Raw genomic sequence first — 19,866 nt, 5'->3', positions numbered from 1 at the left:
TTATTTATTTTCTTTCTTTTTCCCTTCTGCGATCGACTAAATGTTGATTCTGTATTTAGAACATGGGGCAAGAGCAACTGAACTTTTCCAACGATTTTCTGTCGGCATCACTTTATTCTTGTAATCGACGTTTGTTACTATATTTGGAACACACGTGAACAACTGGACATGTACTCAAGTTATTATTAGAAGTTACCTAGTCCATCGAGGTTCAATTGTAACTCACCGTGACTCTACTTTATCATGAAATATTTCTATTTATATTCTCCGTCGTATACATAATGGCGTCAAAACAAAATATCAATGAATTTAACAAAAACAAGGAAGAAAAAAAAATCTATATACAGTCGCACCCAGCTCCACCTCCGGGGAAATGCAAATCAGCACTCAACAAATTTGGTAGTATCCCTACTTTTGGGTTAGTACTTACTAAACGGTCTTTCACACCAGCTTTGGCACGGTTCCAGCAAATCAAATTTTAATGTTTAGTTTTCTTGCGGCTAAGCGCATATTGATTGGTGCATAGCCGCGTGGAGTGTTGTGAAAATGAAACATTCACATTTCATTTGCCGGACCGGAACCGTGTCGTTTCAAGTGTAAAAGACCCTTTAAGGAGGTATGTCCTGAAACACTATAGAATATCATGTGGGGTACAAGTATACTCACAGCCTTGAGATGCTGTAACTTATCAGCAAGGTGTTCGACTCCAGACTTGACACTAACGAGTATTTTACTGCACTTATCCAGCTTTGTCTTTGAACTATCTCGTCGGTCTTCTTCTGTTTTCAAGTGGCTCTGGAATTCCTCCAGCATTCGTTGACCACTAAAAACAAAACATCATTTAAATTATTATCATAATTTGCATATAGTGAATTCTCCCAATACCAGACACCCCTAATATGTCTGGTTTTCTATCAATTCTGGTATTCCGCATTAAAAAAATTTGTAGTTTACAAATCTAAAATAATCAGTGGACTAGTAACTGAATAGAATGCATTAGATACCACTTGTTTTCATCATTGATGTTATGTTTTGTACCATAATTGTGTTTTTTAAAGAAAAATCTACTAGTTTTGGCAGAAGTTGGCAAAACTGAATAAAGAATTATGACTTGACTTGAGTTTCTGGTTTTCAGATGGTCTGGGATTGGGAGATTCGACTGCAATATAATTATTACATTAGATTACATTAGAATTAAAACCGTAAAATGTTGTAATTTATATTAATTGAAATGAACGTTTTGATTTTTTTGGGGCTGAGGAAAAATAGTGATTTTTGAGGCTGCTCGAAAACAGTGACAGCGCCCTCAGTATTTTAATATCAAGAGACAACAAACTTTCTAGAGAAATATCCAATTTGGTACCTGGACAATTTAGCTTCTCCTGAGTATTTCATCTCTTCAAACTCCTGTTGCATTTTTGCTTTGTCTTCTTTCAATCTCACCAGTTGTTTTTCACCTCCTTCCTTTAACTCTTGCAGATGTTTAGTGGTGTCGCCTTGTGATTCAAATCTTAGCACTACTTCCTAAAATTAAAAAAACAAAATGGTTAATGGTTTTAAATTTACAAATGCTAAAAAGTCTTGAATCACGGTGAAAACAAGGGAAAAGTAAAATTTCAGCACCCACGAATGGGAATACGCCACCACTGCTAACCAATTGCTCTTAGCACTAGTACAGTTGAGTCTTGGTCTTTCACGACGTAACTTTCTATATTAGAAAAGCTATAGAAACAGGAGGCACAAACAAACACCAATGACTTTAAACATTTTTAACAATTAAAAAGTCTGTTTTGGGAGACTTTTTGGATTTCTTTTTTGAAGATATACATAATATTCAATTTTTTTTTCAGGGAGGTCTCACTCACTTTAATTCAAAAAGGTAAACAGGAATTTCACATATTTAACTAAACACGAATAAATATTGCATCCATACAGTATATAATAAGTTGCCTATTCAAATATATCAAAAATTAATGCTTTATATATCTGTGTATATTTACGTCACTTTATTCTTCAGGTTATTTTTTTTAAAGACTTTTTAAAGTGTTAAAATAATCTAGATAGAAGTTATCAACATACCATTAAAGTAATGAATAAATCATCTTTATATATTTGAATAAAACACACGATCAATAGACAGAGTAATCAATCATTCAATCAATAAAAGATACACATTATTTTTAGCTATGAAATACATCAAAATTTGTATGAATAAGGACTGAAGATGAATGAATAAACGATGTATTAAATAAAAATGTCATTAAGAGTCTAAGTGAATGGTGTAAGTTAAGTTAATGAATGTGAAGATATGTGGAAGAATAATGATGTATGAATGAAGTGAATAAATAAAGGAATACAGAATGATGAATGAATGTGAAGGTATGTGGAAGAATAATGATGTATGAATGAAGTGAATAAATAAAGGAATACAGAATGATGAATGAATGTGAAGGTATGTGGAAGAATAATGATGTATGTATGAACGAAGTGAATAGATGAAGGAATACTGAATGATGAATGTGAAGGTATGTGAAAGAATAATGATGTATGAACGAAGTGAATATAGGAATAAATACAGAATGATGAATGAATGTGAAGGTATGTGGAAGAATAATGATGTATGAACGAATTGAATAGATGAAGGAATACTGAATGATGAATGTGAAGGTATGTGAAAGAATAATGATGTATGAACGAAGTGAATATAGGAATAAATACAGAATGATGAATGAATGTGAAGGTATGTGGAAGAATAATGATGTATGACGAAGTGAATATAGGAATAAATACAGAATGATGAATGAATGTGAAGGTATGTGGAAGAATAATGGTGTATGAATGAAGTAAATAAATAAAGGAATAAATACGGAATGATGAATGAAATGAGTGAATAAGAAGAATGAACTGTGAGAGTGTGTGAAAGAAAATGTAATTAGATAAAGGAATAATAAATGAAGTGAGAGAATAAAGGAGATAAAAAAAAACAATTGTGCCCTCTTGTTTACCTCAAGATCTGATACCCCAGTGGCTTCTTTGATTGTCAGGAAAGCTTCTTCATATGTACTGATCTTCTTTTCTTGTTCTTCACCACTTATCAACTGTTTCAATTCTGACGTCAACTCATCCTGTTGCATTGATGAACGTTGGAGCTGTCGGAATGGAATGACAAAGAGTAAAAAAGGATTATTCAATTCTTTTAAATTTATATATCGTATTTATTTGAATAAATGTTCTTAGAGGGTGTTTATTCAAGTGAGAGGGGTATTTTGTTGGGTGTAATTGGTAACATGTATAATCAAACGAATACCCGCTAAGATATTAAAAAACACAATTAGTATCAAAAAGTTATGAAATACAACAGGGGGTGGTGTTATTCGATGGAGGGGTTTACTTGGGTGTAACATGTATAATCAAACAAAATCCCTCTAAGATATTGAAAAATGCAACACAATTAATATCAAGAAGTGATAAAATAAAAAAATTATAAATAAATTCTTACTCTTCGCTGTTCCACTCTTTCAGCATGCGCCTTCTTTTCTTCTGCCTGTTTCTTTAGTATTGCCAATGCTTCTTCTCTCTCCCTTCGTTCCCGATACACAGTCTCCTCATGTTTAGACAATTCAGCCTTTATACAAAATCAAAGTAAAAATCAATGCGAAAAAAAAAACACAGTTAATTGGACCCTTGGACACTGAATTACAATAATGCATGTACTGTGTAACACATCAACATGTATTTGTGCTCATTTAATAATTAAACCATCAGTAAAAAATAGTTTTGTAATGGCTTATAAAAACAAACATTTCAAAAACTTATAACAGATAATAACAAACTATATTTGAGATATAAAACCAACCCAATTCTCGGTACTGTATCTAGATTTTCCCAGTAACATAATAAAATTCTTTAATACAGGATCACATGTGTTTCACATGTATCGCCAGTATCATATACCATAACCTAACCTTTAACCTATCCTTACATGATACAGGCACCACAGGTACAGTGATACACATTTAAAATGCTGATATTACAGGTATGATACTGGGGGAAATATTGTTGTAGCAAGTATCTCGCTTCAGTAAATAGGATTCACCCCAAAGTGGTACTCACATTGATATTATTTAAAAATACAGGGAATAAAGGAAAATAGCTAATAAGAATTAGGTTGATATTGCTCTTAAAAAATTAGTACCTTTGCTGTGTCTCTTGAAATCTGTGCATCTCTGTTCATAGCTTGCAACTCCTCTAGTTCCTGCTTTTGTTGCGCAATCTCGGCTTCCAACGAATCAAGGTCATTGCCAAAGGTCAGACTGTCCTTTATCATCTGGTCTTGTATGGAGTGGTATGTCTGATTAATGTGCTCGGCCTCATTTAGTTTCAAGATTGCTTTATCAAGTCTGTTTTCGAGTGACCTTAAAGCCTGCGTGAAAAATAAAAGGGAGAAAAATATAACAGTTATATATAACTATATACATATTTGTGAACCTTGCAAAAAGGGATAAACTATTGTATAGTTGGGAGCACTATAAATTATTAGCACAGTGTACTGCGATTGGTCAGTTAAGTACGATTCCAGCAACTTAAAACATCTCAAAAACTGATTTCACTGGGTTTTCTGTGAACTTCCCACAAAATCGCATTCACACTACACAAACTCTGTTAAAACCTGTTATTTATTTCTGTCTACACTATCAAACTAGTTTGACAATAAAAGTGTGATATGCCCAAATATGGTAGGTAGTGATATGTCATCATCATGTCCATATATGGGCACATCACATTTTTGTTGTCACATAAAGTTTGATAGTGTAGTCAGAGCTTTAGAAGTAGTAATACAGGCATACCATTGCTTCATCTGATGTGCCATCAGCCAGGCTGTCAGCGTCTGAAGCATCTTTCTTCATTTGAGCTAGTTGCGTCTGATACTCGACATATTTTTTCTCTTTCAAATTTGTCTTTGATTTCTCTGCATTTAACAACTTCTTTGCTTCACAAACCTTCTGATCCATTACAAGAATAGCTTCCTAAAAATATAAAAATAAATAAAAGTTATTAAAATGATAAACATTGTCTAGATACTAGGTATACATCATTGTCTATTATAAATTGATACATATACATGCCAAATTTATTATATTTTTGGCTTATTCATTCATTTATTCGGCCTGTTTCAAAACAAAAGGTAGCTACAAAAAGAATAAACCCTGTTAGGCCCACATTTCTCAGATAAGGACTATAAACTGTAGGCCTAGTATACACATAATGCTCATTTTCACTTTTGAGATGAGTAGGGGGTACCTCTGTGTACTACAGTAGCTCACACCACCTCGGTTGGACAGACAAAATAGTGCCATAGTTGGCAGCACCATTGTGACGTGACCCTTACTGTTGTTAAAAAGTGTAATATCTAAGTCCACAGTGTATTGAGACGACATTGTTTTTGGAATTTGCTATATTAACATTATTCATTGACATTGTAAATATATAAACATAAGAGAACTGTCAATCTATAAACCTTTATATTGCGGGCCGAATGGATAGCTAGTAAGAACAATTAAGTATTTCCCATGGCCTTAACTCAGAAAAAAATTTCTCAAAATGTTTAAAAAAACTGAAAATAGTCATACTTTTCCCGATTTTCCTCGAAGTGCTGCTCGTTCAACCATGTGATTGTCAAAAGCCGTGCTTATCACACGTTCATCTCCTGCTTTACTCTCCGCTAGTTTACGATGAAGCTTTTTGTTTTCTTTACGCATTTTACTTATGGTCTCACGATTCTGGCTCATCGTCCATTGTGAGCTCTCGTAGTATGCCTTACGGTCACCATCTGTGAACAAAATACAGTAGTATAATGAATTATCTATTTTATTATTTGTTGTTGTTTATTCATTATGTACCTCTCGCAGCATTGTAAAGTGGGTCATACAATTGACAAGTGCAATATAATAATTATGATTAATGAAGATGTAAAATTCTTCATTCAAATGACATAATTCAAAAACAAATAAAGAAAATGACCCGGCTGGCCAGCACTGCCACACTCACTGGCTAGTGTTGCTTGTAGTACACAGTGTTTACTACTATCTAGAGTCTATGCTTAGCTGCTAACTGTAAATGATATATAGGGTCAGGCCTAGCCTATAGGCTCATCCAGGCGAGCCTAGGCTACTTTCTAGGTCCCGCGCCTGGGTGTGGTTGGGAAGACTAGCCTACGCGCGCGTCAAGCCCAGCACATACACACACCGTCATCAAACAATCAACCTACCCAGCAAAGCTATCTTCCTTTGAAGCTCTGCAATTTCTTCCGTAATAGGCATATTTTTCTTTGGTTTAACTGCCCCAGGCATGACTACAGTTAACAAGCTAGGTCCACGCCTAAACAGACTACAAAATAACCAACAACTTGTGTACGAAAATGACAAAATGTTATGATAGACGACTTTTTGTTTGTGTAATTGTCATGACGACTCAGCTCTCACACACAGGATCGGACGAATTTCGCAGTTCAAGTACGCCGCTAGAGGGCGGACTACAATTAAAAAGTTTCGTCAGCAATGCAGTCATTGTTTACCAACCAGAAACTTTCTCAACATATAATAATCAGTAGTCGCAATCTCGCATTAACATCAGCAAATCGCAACTCTCTGTAAACTTCAAAAATGGAAAGGGAAACATCAGTTGGAGCTACCATCGAAAATAATCTCGTTGCCAAACAAATAAAAGAGCAACATGAAATTAGTCTTTGCGTTTTCCCGTCTTCAAAAATACCGAATGGAAAAAAAGAAGTTGGCTTTGATAGCGACAGATTGCGCAGTTTGTACGATGTAGACTTTGCTCCTAAACATTGTGTACCGTGTATGCCTCGACCATGTTCAGTTACCAGACGAAATAATCCTCATCCGTCTCAGGTTAGTAGAATTAGAACTATTATACAAATTAATTAAAAAGTGTATTCATTTGATAAATGGTTTTTAGTTATAGTTTATATTGGACTGGTTCATCATCTTGCTAACAAAGTTTAGACTGCATACTTATTTATTTCAAAAAACGCTAATTACCCCGATTTAGTACCAAAAAAGCGAATTCTAGTGCAATCAACTGCAACTGAATATACAGTACCAGATTAGTGTAAATTCGAATGAAAAGAAAAAAAAAACAATAATTTATACAGGTAAAGTTAACTTTCACATATCATCGTATCTCCAAGTCAAGGGAGTAAGTATATTATTATAGGCTTGCGGTTACGTTACTACCTAAGACACGACACCTTTAGGCCTAAAAATAATGGCATTTAAACAAAAAATATTACGCTCTTTTATTTATATACAATTTATATATTTAAACAAGGAATAAAAGCATGTGTTTTATTCACAATAACATTTTAACTCATGAGAAAAATGTATTAGCGAATAATTTGTTTTTATGGCATGGTAACACAGCTTTTCTTGTATGAATGCGAATGCGTACAGTAATATGGGAGTCCCGTGGTTCATGTTTAACGTGGTGACGAAAACACTATTATTAATCTAAGAAAACAGGAGAATTAAAATTACTTCGGGTCGATTGTCGTTGTAGAGATTGTGGTACGCAGCCGGATATTATTAAATTAACTTTGAAAAAATGCGATGTGTCCATGCATAAAGTTTCATTGTTCTGCTTTTACAAAAAAAAACAACAAACATCATACTGACCGAATATTTAAAGTAGTAGGCATCGTCCGAGAAAATATCAGCATTTTGTTGGCCGGCCAAGTTTTTTAATTAAACGAAATACTTCAAACAATGGGCATTTCCGAGTTATGAAATGTCCAAATTAAATCCCAAGATCAGGCCTCTAAAGAATTAAACATTTTACAGAATAGTAGTTATTCTACAGGAACGATGGATAAAGTTGGAAGTTCATGACATTTTTTTTTACTTTGTCGGCAACAATTTAACACACACACACACACACACATTTTAAATGGAAGATATAGTATAGTATTATCTAATAATTTTGTTTACCTGAAAAACCCCCGTCATTTAAAATCTATACAAATTATAGGATATATTATTATGTTCCAATTTTGACGGATTAAATTACGTAAAAACTCGGCTAACAGATAACTGTACCTGTAGGCCTACGATTAGTTTGTAACGCTCCAATGAGCAAGGTCGAATATCTCTATGACCTGTCCCTATAGCAACATGTAATCAATCGCTGAGTTAAGTCTGTAGCGTGGGGACTTAATGATGGCCGAGTGGACAAAACTTTTAAAATAAAGTTATAAAATATTGAGGCTAGGTTGTATACTTATTACTACTGTAACTAGGAATTGATCCACCATGGCTAGTGGCAGTCCATTGGTAGGTATAAATGAGTGTGAGTTTCATATAAATAATATAGCCTTTACGTTACTTCATGGAGTATGGTTGAGTACCAAATCAGACTACACAGTAGTGTTGCCGTTTTTGTTTACGTTTAAGGGTATCACAGTAAACAAAGGAATCTTATCTATAAATATTATGCAAACAGCATTACAGTAGGACCTCTCCTTTGGGATACCCATATTCAGGTGACACTTCTAGTTACGCGGACTGACTTTCTTATGAAACAAACGAGGATCAATTAATGTTAATAACATTAAGACCAATTAATGTTAAGTAACATTAAGACCAATTCCTATTTTAAAGGGACACCTCTATTACAGTTTGCTGGGTCCACTGACATTGTTAGTGACTTTTTAAAGATGTATTGTATCCCAAAACAATACAGAATGAATAACATTTTTTTTGAAATTATTCACAAAAAAGAAAAAGAAATAATGATTTCACTAATATAAGTCAAAAACAGTTACCCCACTGCCTGAATTACATCAGGCTTCCAGTTTTTTTTTTTAGGTAAAAATTTTTTTAAATCCAATTTGTGATTTAAAAAAATAAATAAATAAAATATAACATTAAAATGGCATATTCAACAACTATTTACTAAAAAAAATGTTTACATTTTTTTTCAGGTGAAAATATTTTATTATTGATAAATATGTTTGGCTAAACATTGAATAGATAACATAACACTGTAATTAAATTTATGAGAATTACAGTATATCATGTCCAAATATAGGCACGTCACATTTTGTTGTCACATAAAGTTTGATAATGTAGACAGAGCTTTACTTTATATTTATAGATGTTCATGACTTGGAAGGTACCAACACGGTTAATAATCAGTGAGCCTAGCTACGTACAACAGAAGCAGAAACTGATTACCGACAGCAATCAGCGCTTCTACGAAGACATCAATGGAGCCAGGAAAAGTAATATCATTTTCTTATTTTTTAGAAAAGAATTTGAAGAACTAAATTTAATTAATTTAATAAAGTCAATCACTTCAAAAAATGAAACAAAAATGTTTTCACTTATAAAATGACAAACTAAATGGTTAAATTTCACCAAAAACCATTGGCTGGCAGCCAATTTGACCATTTTTTTGCTTTAAATTACAGTTTTTTCAGGTAAATAAGTGGATAACTATTATGTTACATTAAAATGGCATATTCAAAAACAATTTTGTTAAGAATTATTTTTTCAGGGGGCACAATACATCTTTAATTTATATTCATTATATAAAACATAGAATGTTAGCTAGTCTTGCTCCAAGTCTGTATTTATTGTCTTTTTTATGTCATTCCACACGTCGTCGTTTTGATTTTTGTCCAAACTCAAGTAATACACATATGAAACGCCATATGTGCAAAATATTTATATTTTTACTAATATTAAGACAAAACTCCGTCTGGAGCCCAGACTAAATTAATGTTAGCATACAGCTAGACAGATCCAAGGAAAGGAGGGGATGGGGGCCTCAGCTGGTAGCCCGGACCCCACTCAATTTCTGAAATTTCAATGTAATAAACAGACAGGACATTAGGGCCCTCAGTCTTCGCCCCTTTTTTAAAAATCCTGGATCCTCCACGGATTAGTCTTTGTGCACATCAGGGCTTGAGCTGAATTCCAGTATGTTTTGTACAGTATGTCAACATTTCTATCATTATTCTAAACATTGCTCCTAAATTTTGCTTACTGTAAAGGCATTCTTAAAATTGAATTTATTTTAACAGCAAAACAATTTTTTTTTAGATTCAAAACATCTTATGGCCATACATAATTATTTTGCAAATAACATTTTCATAATTATGTAATAATTAAATTTCTCATAAATTGTCTGTGAAATATTGACTGGCCACAAAAATGGTCCATTTATTGACCACTATCCAGCAGACCTGTACTACAGTAAATAGAACATTGCATTGTTACAACACAAAATACATAAAGTAGAACCCCTCCTTTGGGAAACATCTCTAGTCCTATCTACACTATCAAACTTTATGTGACAAAAAAATGTGATGTGCCCATATGGACATGATGATGTCATATCACTACCATATTTGGGTTCATCACACTTTCTTTGTCAAACTAGTTTGATAGTGTAGACATAGCTTTAGGCATCACTATTTTTTAACACTCCAGCCAACCCCTATTCAGGTGACACTTTGTTGGTCCTAAAGGTGTCCCTTTAATGAGAGTTCTAATTGTAGCCAATCCATCAACAGATACATTGTACACTATCTTAAACAATGAGACACAAGTTCTAAGAAAAAACACTAATAATGTTTGCATTGCTATAACAACAGTACATAATTATTATAATTATTATACTAGCTAGGTGTACATATACTATAAAAAAATATTGATTGGTTGATGTATAGTTTTTGCAAATCCAACAATAGGAAAAAAACAAAAGCAGGGTTTCGTGAATTTAAATAGTGTACTGTCTGTGCTATCTAATTAACAAAACAATATTTTAATAATAATAAATAATACACGTTCTTGTATAGCGCTTTTATTGCACAAAGTGCTTCACATTATTATTAGCCTCCCATAATGCAGCTAGTGATCAGCGCAATTATGTTTTGACCTTACCAGGTCCATTTGTACACCTGGGAGAATAGAGAAAACGTAGTGTCTTGCCGAAGTTAGAAGCAATGCAACGATTGTTGGATTTGGACTCACGATATCACGATCACTAGTGTCCAATACACTGCGCCACATGCCCTTATTTTACAGAAGCCTACTTGCGAATAATTTAGCGATACATGTTTTAAAGCTCAGGTACAGGCATGAATTTTAAATATAATATCTAGTTAATTGTACATAAATCAAATAATTGTAATAGAAATCAAGACAAAAAAGCATGAATTTCCCTTAAAATGGTCAAATACAAAATTTGGAAAAATTCTGCTATAAAAACAGAGATTTTACTGTTTAATTTGAACTATCCCCCCACTGATAAGAAAGTGTTTATTTTCAACAAGCTCATGTAACACAAATAAAATCTCAAAAATTATGAAACATAGGGGAAACTATAGATTGATAATTATTGGAATGACGTATGATCACTATAAATTTTTTGCCCACACCGGGCCTTTACCACTATCACCAATCACTAATCAAGTCCATCTCCGTCGTTTGCTGGAAGCTGTATGATACAAAGTGTACAATTCAGCCCAGTAGCTTGTGAGTCACCGATTACCCTAACATTTATATTTTATCCTATTAAGGGGACACTTGGGCCCAGAAAGTATCCCCTACAGTAATAGGGGTTATACTGTACTTACATTTGTGTCTAAATGAGTATTCTGTGTCCATATTCTCTATGTTTTCCTCTCTCACATCATAAGCTAATATTGAAACCGTGAAGGCCAAACAGCACACTAAACTGAATATATAAAGAACTTTCACAATATTATATTAAAAGAGCTATGCACATTAAACAAGATAACATTACCATAACAAATGATTTATGTTATGGCAACTAAATCAATTTCTTAGTAAATGTTTGCATGTACACTTAATGGACTTATAACGTGCATAAATAGCCTTTAGACATGATTGCCTTCTAATAGAAGAAAAAAAAACAAGTATCACGCAAGCTAGAGGAGAGAATTAAGTGGAAAATAAAGCCTCATACTGGACTGGAGTAGCATTTCCAAGGCCCGTAACTTTTCAAGTGGGTCTTCCCCAATTTGTATTTAATGGATTCTGCCAAAAAGAGAAAAACATTATTGCAGCAACTAGCCAGTCTAGGCCTATAGCTAGCATACAATACATTACAGCTGTTTACCAGCTACTATAAAACTAAGCCTAGCTATGCTAGGCCCGTCCATAAGATGACATTCAACGCGGGCCAATTAGGTATAGTGCATTATTTCTCTCTTTTTATTATAATTATGACCTGGTTTAAAGTTTTTATATTAATATAATTGAAATATAGACATTCGTTTTGATTTTCTGGCGCCAAGACCGGAACCATATGCCCGGAACAGGTGTGAAAGACTGTGACTGTGGCTTGTTGTTTGACAAGTTCTTAACAATCCCAGGGTTATTGGTTCAAATCAAAAGATTTTTCAGCCAATCCTGTAATTTATGAGTTGTGTGCTTGCTGGAACTTAAATTTGTTCTTTAAAAACATCTGAAATTACCATTCCTGAGTGTCTTGGTACATAATATAAACAGCTGCAATGGGTGCCACCCCTCCCCGCCATTCAAATCTCAGTATCACATGACATGTACAACAGTACTGTATTAATATACTTTAAATACATTACCTCATTGTAGTATTTCTCATGTAGTATTTCTTAAAGTGTATAAATTGTCAATGTATTTTAATTCAACATGATAAATCCTACACACTGTTTTTGAAATCAGCTCAGCTTGGAGAAATATCTATTAAATAATGAAATGCGAAATTGCCAAAAATAGTGTTAAACTAAAAGTAGTAATTGTACATATTATAATAACATACATCCACATACGACTGTAAATCTGTTTTCTGGTTTTGTCTTTCATTAAGTTTATTTGATAGTATATCAGGTTTAAAATCTAAAATTCTGCATTAATAACACATGCACTTTTGTAACACCCATGCTGAAACCTCAGAACAAAATGTTAATAATAAAAATAAACATTTATAAACACTGTTTTACTGATGTATCACAGAACTAAAAGACCAAAAAGAAATAATGAAAAGAAATAGAGATTTTAGAAGTGACTTGAATTGTTTAAGAGATTTATACTGACGGATATAGAGTGGAAGCTGCATGGTTCCAAACCAATGGCGCATGTGCAAAAAAAAACCTTACGTCAGCAGTATTCGTTGGTAAAGTCTTACTAAAAAAAGTCCAGTGCACGTACTGTATGGCTTTTAAACGACGGCAAAACAAAACTTGCGCCAAACAAAAATGGTGCTCGTAATAATTTCCAATAATTCTGTGATGTGTATATTTGTTCAGAATAAGGTGGGTTGAGCACACCAAGAACTATTAGACTAGACCATCATTATTCACCATGTGAACCTGCGACGAATATGAAAATAATAAAATAAAATCATTTCCAACATGAAATTCATTTTACTGATTAAAGATTGTTTTTGACATACATACTATAATAACCACCCTATGTAGGAGGTGATCTTCGTGTGTGGTGAAAAATTCAGCAGTGGCTTATGGAAACTAATATGGATAATGTTTGTGTATGATGAGGTTTTAATTTCACTGTAGGGATACAGATACTAAACTTACTAATCCATCCAGACTAAACAAATGCATTGATATGTACAAACAAAAGTGTGTAGAAGAAAAGTGGCAGCCTGTCATGGTGGTCAACATGCTTGTAATCAGAGTTGTTGGGTTCAAATCAGTCCCTGGCCGGGCAAAAACAGTAGTCCCATACCTTATAGAGACATGGAATGTTTCCTAAAGAATCTATTTGCACGATTTTACCATTCCTGAACTTTTGTGTCACAAAAATCAGGAAATATGAATATGTATGCACATAACCAACACTTTTGATTCATCACCGAATGCTGGGTTTGGTTGGGAGACCATCTGGGAATTGCGTCAGGTGCTGTATAGACGGAGAGCGTGTCGCTATTGTGTGTTGGAAGTTGGACTTCAGATCGCAAGAGTTTGAATTCAATGCATGCTCATCGCATTGCCTGTGTCATTAGGCAAGACACTTTAATATGTTTGCCTCCTCCACCCAGGTGCACAAAAAGGTACCTGGTTAGGTCAAAGCACCAACTGTGCTTATACTGGCTGCAACATGGAAGTATGTTTCCATATGTGTTTGATAAAAATAACCGGGGAGATAATGTGAAATTGTCATTTGAAGACAGATAGAATTATCGATATATAAATACATTATTATTATTATCTGCATGTGCGAAAAACAAGGGTAAACCATGGTTGTGTTTATGACCCCTTGTAGGTAATACGGCTAACTATCATTGAAAAAATATTTTATTCTTCTTGAAAACAAAATAACCTTTTTTATATTTGTATGCTACAGGTGTTAGTGCACATCACAGCGTGCTTGATGCGGTTTCTGGTTTTAGACAAATGAAAGAATCAGCTTTCACCAACATTGCTGGACGTCCAACAGCGCCCTCATCCACAACCCACCACAGTCCACCCTATCATGTCTTTAAACACATAAGGGAGAAGGATATTGAAGATGAACTGAAGCAAAAAGCTTCGAGATCTCGTAAGTTTTTTAATGTTCGTCCGACAATTAAAAGTTATGAAAAATGGCAATAAACATTGTAATATATTAAATAATGTTTATGAGTTGAATGGGATGAATATTTTCATGAGCTGAAAGAGGTTTTGGCTATTCCAGTGAAACTGAATTGAATGGGGAACAATCACAGTCTTGAAGTTTGCCCCCATTCAACAAATATAAAATGTCTTAAAATAAAATGTTATTAACCAACACAAGCAACATTTTTACACACTGGCTTACTTTAATGGAATCAACCAATCAAATAGAAAGGATATGGAAGTACTTTGAACGAAGTCTCCTGAACAAGTAGATGGAAATTTCCAATGTTAGGATTTACCTTAAAATAAATATGTTGATTACTATTACTTTTATCTTATAGTTCCCAGGTTACCTGTTGTGTCCAACTCGGCAAAAATCCATGCACCCTCGGTTGTATCCAACTCGGCCGTAAAAATCTATCCACCTTCAGTTGTATCAAACTCGGCTGCAAAAATCCATTCACCCTCACCGTCCAATGTAAGTACAGCTTTCACATGTTCAGTCTTTTGGTATTTTTTGTTCAATAATAATCGGTTTCTTAAAAAATAAAACAATTAAGGTTTTGATATAACTTTAGTAAAGTTTCCCACCTATGGTCTTTCAACAATTTTGTTTACTTGATTGGTCAGAACACACCATACTATGGACAAAACTATACATGATATTGATGTGAGGCATCTACAGGTCCTACTTGTGATAGGTTAGGTCATTGCCCATTTAGAGGCCTACAGGGCTCATGGAAATGTCATCCTTTACCATCCTCTCAGTGGACAAGTTAGTGGACACCTCAGGACTCTGGAACGTCTGATATCTCATGAGAAAACGAAACTACTCTTTATGACATTTGTTGTTGTTGTTGATTCTGAGTCATCATGTGTAGTATGATAGCAAGATACCTAAAATATAAAAATAATAAAATGTAGAAAAATAAAATATCACTGTGTTCTTTTTTCATTGTAATAACAGAGCATAAAACGAACATTACAGCCTAGAGCTTTGCCGGCAGCCAAGCAAAGGATTACGGCTGCCAGTGAGAAAGACCGCACAGTCCTGGGTAAGATGATGAAAGATGTAGATAGTCAACACATGGATAAGACTCTGAGTAAAGCTCTACAACCAGACGCTAAGAAAACTGTTGAAAAATGGCTAGAGTCTGCAAATGAAAAGGGTATGTATTAGAACCCCTATTATTAGTGGGAACCTTTAGGACCCAAAAAAAGTGTCTGCAAATGAAAAGGGTATGTATTAAAACCCCTATTAAGTGGAAACCTTCAGGACCCAAAAAAAGTGTCCCCTTAATAGGGGTTGGTTGTTATAATAAACATACATTTCCTCTTGTTCATGTCAGGGGAAATTGTTCTCCAAAGGAGGGGTTCTAAGGTAGCTAAATTCAGTTTTAATTAGGCTTAGACAGTGGTGCTGTTTTAGTCATACAGATACATCCAGGTAAGGTTATAAAGCTGGGGTGTAGGTCTACTGTATTAACCTACTGTTTTTTCTTCATTTTCAGACCGAGCAGTTGCAATAGAATTCTTCAGTTCCCTTGCAGGAAGCAAGCTGATGGGGGTTCGAGATGGTAAACCCGCTGACTGCAACATCTGTGATGGAACAAGACTTAAACAAGTTCTTGATGCTCTCTACAAGTAAGCACTTCCAATCCAGAGATACTAAAGCATAAATAAGCAATAAAGTAGCAATAAAGTAATAACTCCAGGAAGGGTATTATACCCATTTCACAACTAAATCCAAAAGATTACTTAAAAAATGACAATGCTGTGGGTATCAGTGGCGGATCTCAATGGAGATACAAATAAAATAAGCAAAAACCTAAATCAAATGATTAAATAAAACGGCCAGAAAGAAATTGCTGAGCTTTCGGAAAAGAGAGTATTTGGAGAATAAAAGGCAGGCCATATACTGTATGCGTATACATATACTATAATACATAGCCTAGAAACTCCAGAGTTTAACACACCAGGACGCCAACAGCATTTTGTACGGTGTGTGAAACAGGGATTAGTTTAGTTTGCTCACATGCCATACAGTAATTTATATTCTTCTTCATAGTTCTCTGTTAAACATACTAAAATCTTCCTGCTCTTTCAACCAATACTATTTGTATACAAGTCTGTCAGTCCACCACTGATTATGACTTCCTCTTTTTTTCTTCCTTTTATTGGGCAGCCGTTTTGCAACATCTTGTCCATCTGCATTTCTATCTCATGACATCTCCATTCTTACCACTTCTGATGACATCTCCATTTTTATACCACTTCTGATGACATCTCCATTCTTACCACTTCTGATGACATCTATATTCTTACTACTCCTTCTGATGACATCTCTATTCTCTTACCACTTCTGATGACATTTCCATTCTTACTACTTCTGATGACATCTCCACCACTTCTGATGACATCTCTATTCTTACCACTTCTGATGACATCTCCATTCTTACCACTTCTGATAAAATCTCCATTCTTATCACTGACCTTGAAACCAACTCACACATGTTCTATTAGCTGTTGTATACTGGGCACTCTGGGAGAACAGTCTTCAACTGAAGCAAAAAAAAACAGATTACAAATTACATAATTTTAAATTAAATTACTGAATATATAATTTTACTTACAGTGGCCAAAAAGCAGCCATCAAAGTTCCAAGGGATACAAAGCTTGGTCACTTCACTCGACGTCAACCACGCCTTCGTCTTCTATCACCTAGGACACGTGCGAACAAGGAGGAGCACAAGACTTGGCACCATCTGCCTGTGTTTACCAACAAAGCACCGGTATCGAATACAATTGGCATGTTCACACGCCCTCATCGTGCCATCCCGCGCCACTTCACCATTCATCCAGAATGGGAATAGAAGTTAATTTTACCACCCGATAAACAAAAACTAGTTAATATTTGTTTTATGTATTCTTTTTAACTATTTAAAACATGTACTTAAAATTGGTGTGAATAATATGGATTACTGTGCTATGTCTTGATTATTGATATTTAAATTAGAATAATAAATATTCTTACAATACTTTTGTTGATGTTTATTAGTATACTCCTAATTCTCCAAATGAAGTGAGGGGGATAGGGGGTGAGAGAGGTGAGTTTTGTATTGAAATGAATTAAATAGATCGCTAAATGCTCGGAAATTAGTGATCACTTTGAAAATATCAGGCTATGTTTGGTAGAAAATAGGCCCCGATACTATACACCGCACCACAGCCAACTAGTAAAAATGACTGTCGGACATGACTGCGCCCTACACACTCGGTCGTGCGTGTTTCGCTTTCGGGAATTCCCCTTTTAAATCGTGTGAAAAAAAACTGGGATTGGTGGTCACAGAATAGACCTACCGCAAGAAGGATCGTGTAATTAAGCAGGGAGTTATCAAGAACTGAAAGAAGAAAATGTAACCAGGCCTAGAATAATCATACTAATCATAATTTTTTGAAAAGTATGGCTCTTTTTTGCTAATCTATTTAATATCATTGTTGGAGAAGTTGGAGCCAGGAGAAAAACGTGGGAATAAATCAAGCAAATTGTCTATCTTCTCTCTCCACACACAAATCACCACTCCACACGGCCACACCACGCGTAGAGAACCTCTCCAGGACTGAAAGCAACGCATGCGCAGTGTAACTAAAATGAACTTTTTAGCTATTTTATGAGATTTTCTTGTTATTTTTCTAGGCCTATTTAGTAATAAAAGAAGGATTTGCCTGCTGGCTTTACTACAAAATAGGCAAAAAAATCATCATAATGGGCTATGCCTAGTCTAGTTTGAAAGGGCACTTTCAGGAAAAGGGAGTTCGTTCGAACCCTACGAACCTCCCTGGCTGCGGGCTTGCATGAGATTAATCTTTCATTCATTAAGCTACAGTTAACATGGCCTCCACATATGAAATATACAACTTTGGTTTATTTCGAACATCGAACAAGCCTGCGATGTATATTTTTTACCTGAATAATTACGTGTACATAATGTGGGTGATGAAGGGAACGTGTCAAAAGAACTGATGCAGAATACTTCCAAAATAAAATATTAAACGTTATGTTATTGTTTACAAACGGCAACGAGATGGTACTATGGTCATCACAAGCTTGGCACACTAAGGAAAGTCTTATTTTCGTCCGTCATGTCTTTTTTTAAATTGTATTCATAACATTATATATTCTTTATTTTAATTTATTTTGACTCATACCAATTTATTTTTATTCACTTTTTTTTGCGCACTACATTTCATTATTTGTTTGCATTAATTTTGTTTTACTTTAAGTTATTACCGATTTTAGATTCAATGATAGGTCAAACAAACTAATATATCATTTACAATTGTCTCACTGGTAATAATTGATACATTTATGTCAACTTTTTACATTGAACAAATAATAAAAATTTTTTAAAAAACAGCTTACTTTACAATGGATTGACTGCTGTTTAGTATAATGCGTTGCATGTTGTTTTAAATTGACTTTATAATTTATTTTTGTTTGACCTACAGTATCATAGAATCTAAAATCGGTATCTAGTGTCGGCAACGCATGTCATGAACAGATATTATGTATTGTGTGCATAAAGGCCTGTATGCTACAATCTATCTGTCCGTCCGTCTTGTCTATCTATATATGCGTCTTTTAAAAACATCGTCATTCTTACCGCATCTGACGACATCGCCATTCTTTTACCGCGCATCTGACGACATCGACATTCTTACCGCATCTGACGACACCGCCATTACCGCATCTGACGACATCGCCATTCTTACCACATCTGACGACATCGCCATTCTTTTACCACATCTGATGACATCTCTATTCTTACCGCATTTGACGACATCGCCATTCTTACCGCATCTGACGACATCGCAGTTTCTACCACATCTGAAAAAAATCGCCATTATTTTACCGTATCTGACGACATCGCCATTCTTATCGCATCTGACGACATCGCCATACTTACCGCATCTGACGACATCGCCATTTCTACCACATCTGATGACATATCCATTCTTACCACATCTGATGACATCGCCATTCTTTTACCGCATCTGACGACATATCCATTCTTACTGCATCTGATGACATCTCCATTCTTACCGCATCTGAAGACATCGCTATTCTTACCGCATCTGATGACATCTCCATTCTTACCGCATCTGAAGACATCGCTATTCTTACCACATCTGATGACATCTCCATTCTTACCGCATCTGACGAC

General features: G+C 34.6%; 3 protein-coding genes across 6 annotated transcripts in view; 2 read left to right on the top strand and 1 right to left on the bottom strand.

The window, feature by feature from the left end:
- The window catches only part of LOC144836878 (outer dynein arm-docking complex subunit 3-like), a 32,817-nt gene extending 20,148 nt beyond the window's left edge, over window positions 1-12,669 (bottom strand). The window contains exons 1-9 of one of the 2 annotated variants that reach the window (XM_078691789.1): window positions 12,650-12,669; window positions 11,660-11,760; window positions 5,631-5,830; window positions 4,848-5,027; window positions 4,196-4,423; window positions 3,500-3,625; window positions 3,006-3,149; window positions 1,364-1,524; window positions 667-823 (exon numbers count right to left, since the gene is read on the bottom strand). In XM_078691789.1, coding sequence (XP_078547915.1) covers window positions 667-823; window positions 1,364-1,524; window positions 3,006-3,149; window positions 3,500-3,625; window positions 4,196-4,423; window positions 4,848-5,027; window positions 5,631-5,830; window positions 11,660-11,760; window positions 12,650-12,669 — 1,317 coding nt within the window. Of the gene's footprint in view, window positions 1-666; window positions 824-1,363; window positions 1,525-3,005; window positions 3,150-3,499; window positions 3,626-4,195; window positions 4,424-4,847; window positions 5,028-5,630; window positions 5,831-6,268; window positions 6,470-11,659; window positions 11,761-12,649 lie in introns of those variants that run through there. The other variant, XM_078691790.1, reaches the window with a different exon arrangement.
- LOC144836908 (melatonin receptor type 1B-B-like) overlaps window positions 1-19,866 on the top strand; it is a 304,056-nt gene that overhangs the window by 223,160 nt on the left and 61,030 nt on the right. The window lies entirely within an intron of this gene.
- On the top strand, window positions 6,582-17,655 carry LOC144836899 (uncharacterized). 3 transcript variants are annotated; one of them, XM_078691819.1, is made up of 7 exons: window positions 6,582-6,911; window positions 9,172-9,298; window positions 14,391-14,585; window positions 14,983-15,119; window positions 15,609-15,810; window positions 16,153-16,285; window positions 17,277-17,655. In XM_078691819.1, exons 1-7 carry the CDS (start codon window positions 6,663-6,665, stop codon window positions 17,512-17,514), a joined length of 1,281 nt encoding a protein of 426 aa, XP_078547945.1. In that variant the 5' UTR covers window positions 6,582-6,662; the 3' UTR covers window positions 17,515-17,655. The 3 variants fall into 3 exon arrangements, with proteins under 3 accessions (XP_078547945.1, XP_078547944.1, XP_078547946.1); XM_078691818.1 differs by having other exon boundaries at window positions 14,980-15,119; XM_078691820.1 differs by lacking the exon at window positions 6,582-6,911 and adding an exon at window positions 8,200-8,348 and having other exon boundaries at window positions 14,980-15,119; window positions 17,277-17,654.

Source organism: Antedon bifida, chromosome 3 (genome assembly GCF_963402885.1).
Source record: "Antedon bifida chromosome 3, ecAntBifi1.1, whole genome shotgun sequence".
Classification (NCBI taxonomy): domain Eukaryota; kingdom Metazoa; phylum Echinodermata; class Crinoidea; order Comatulida; family Antedonidae; genus Antedon; species Antedon bifida.
This window is presented reverse-complemented; position numbering and strand designations above follow the sequence as displayed.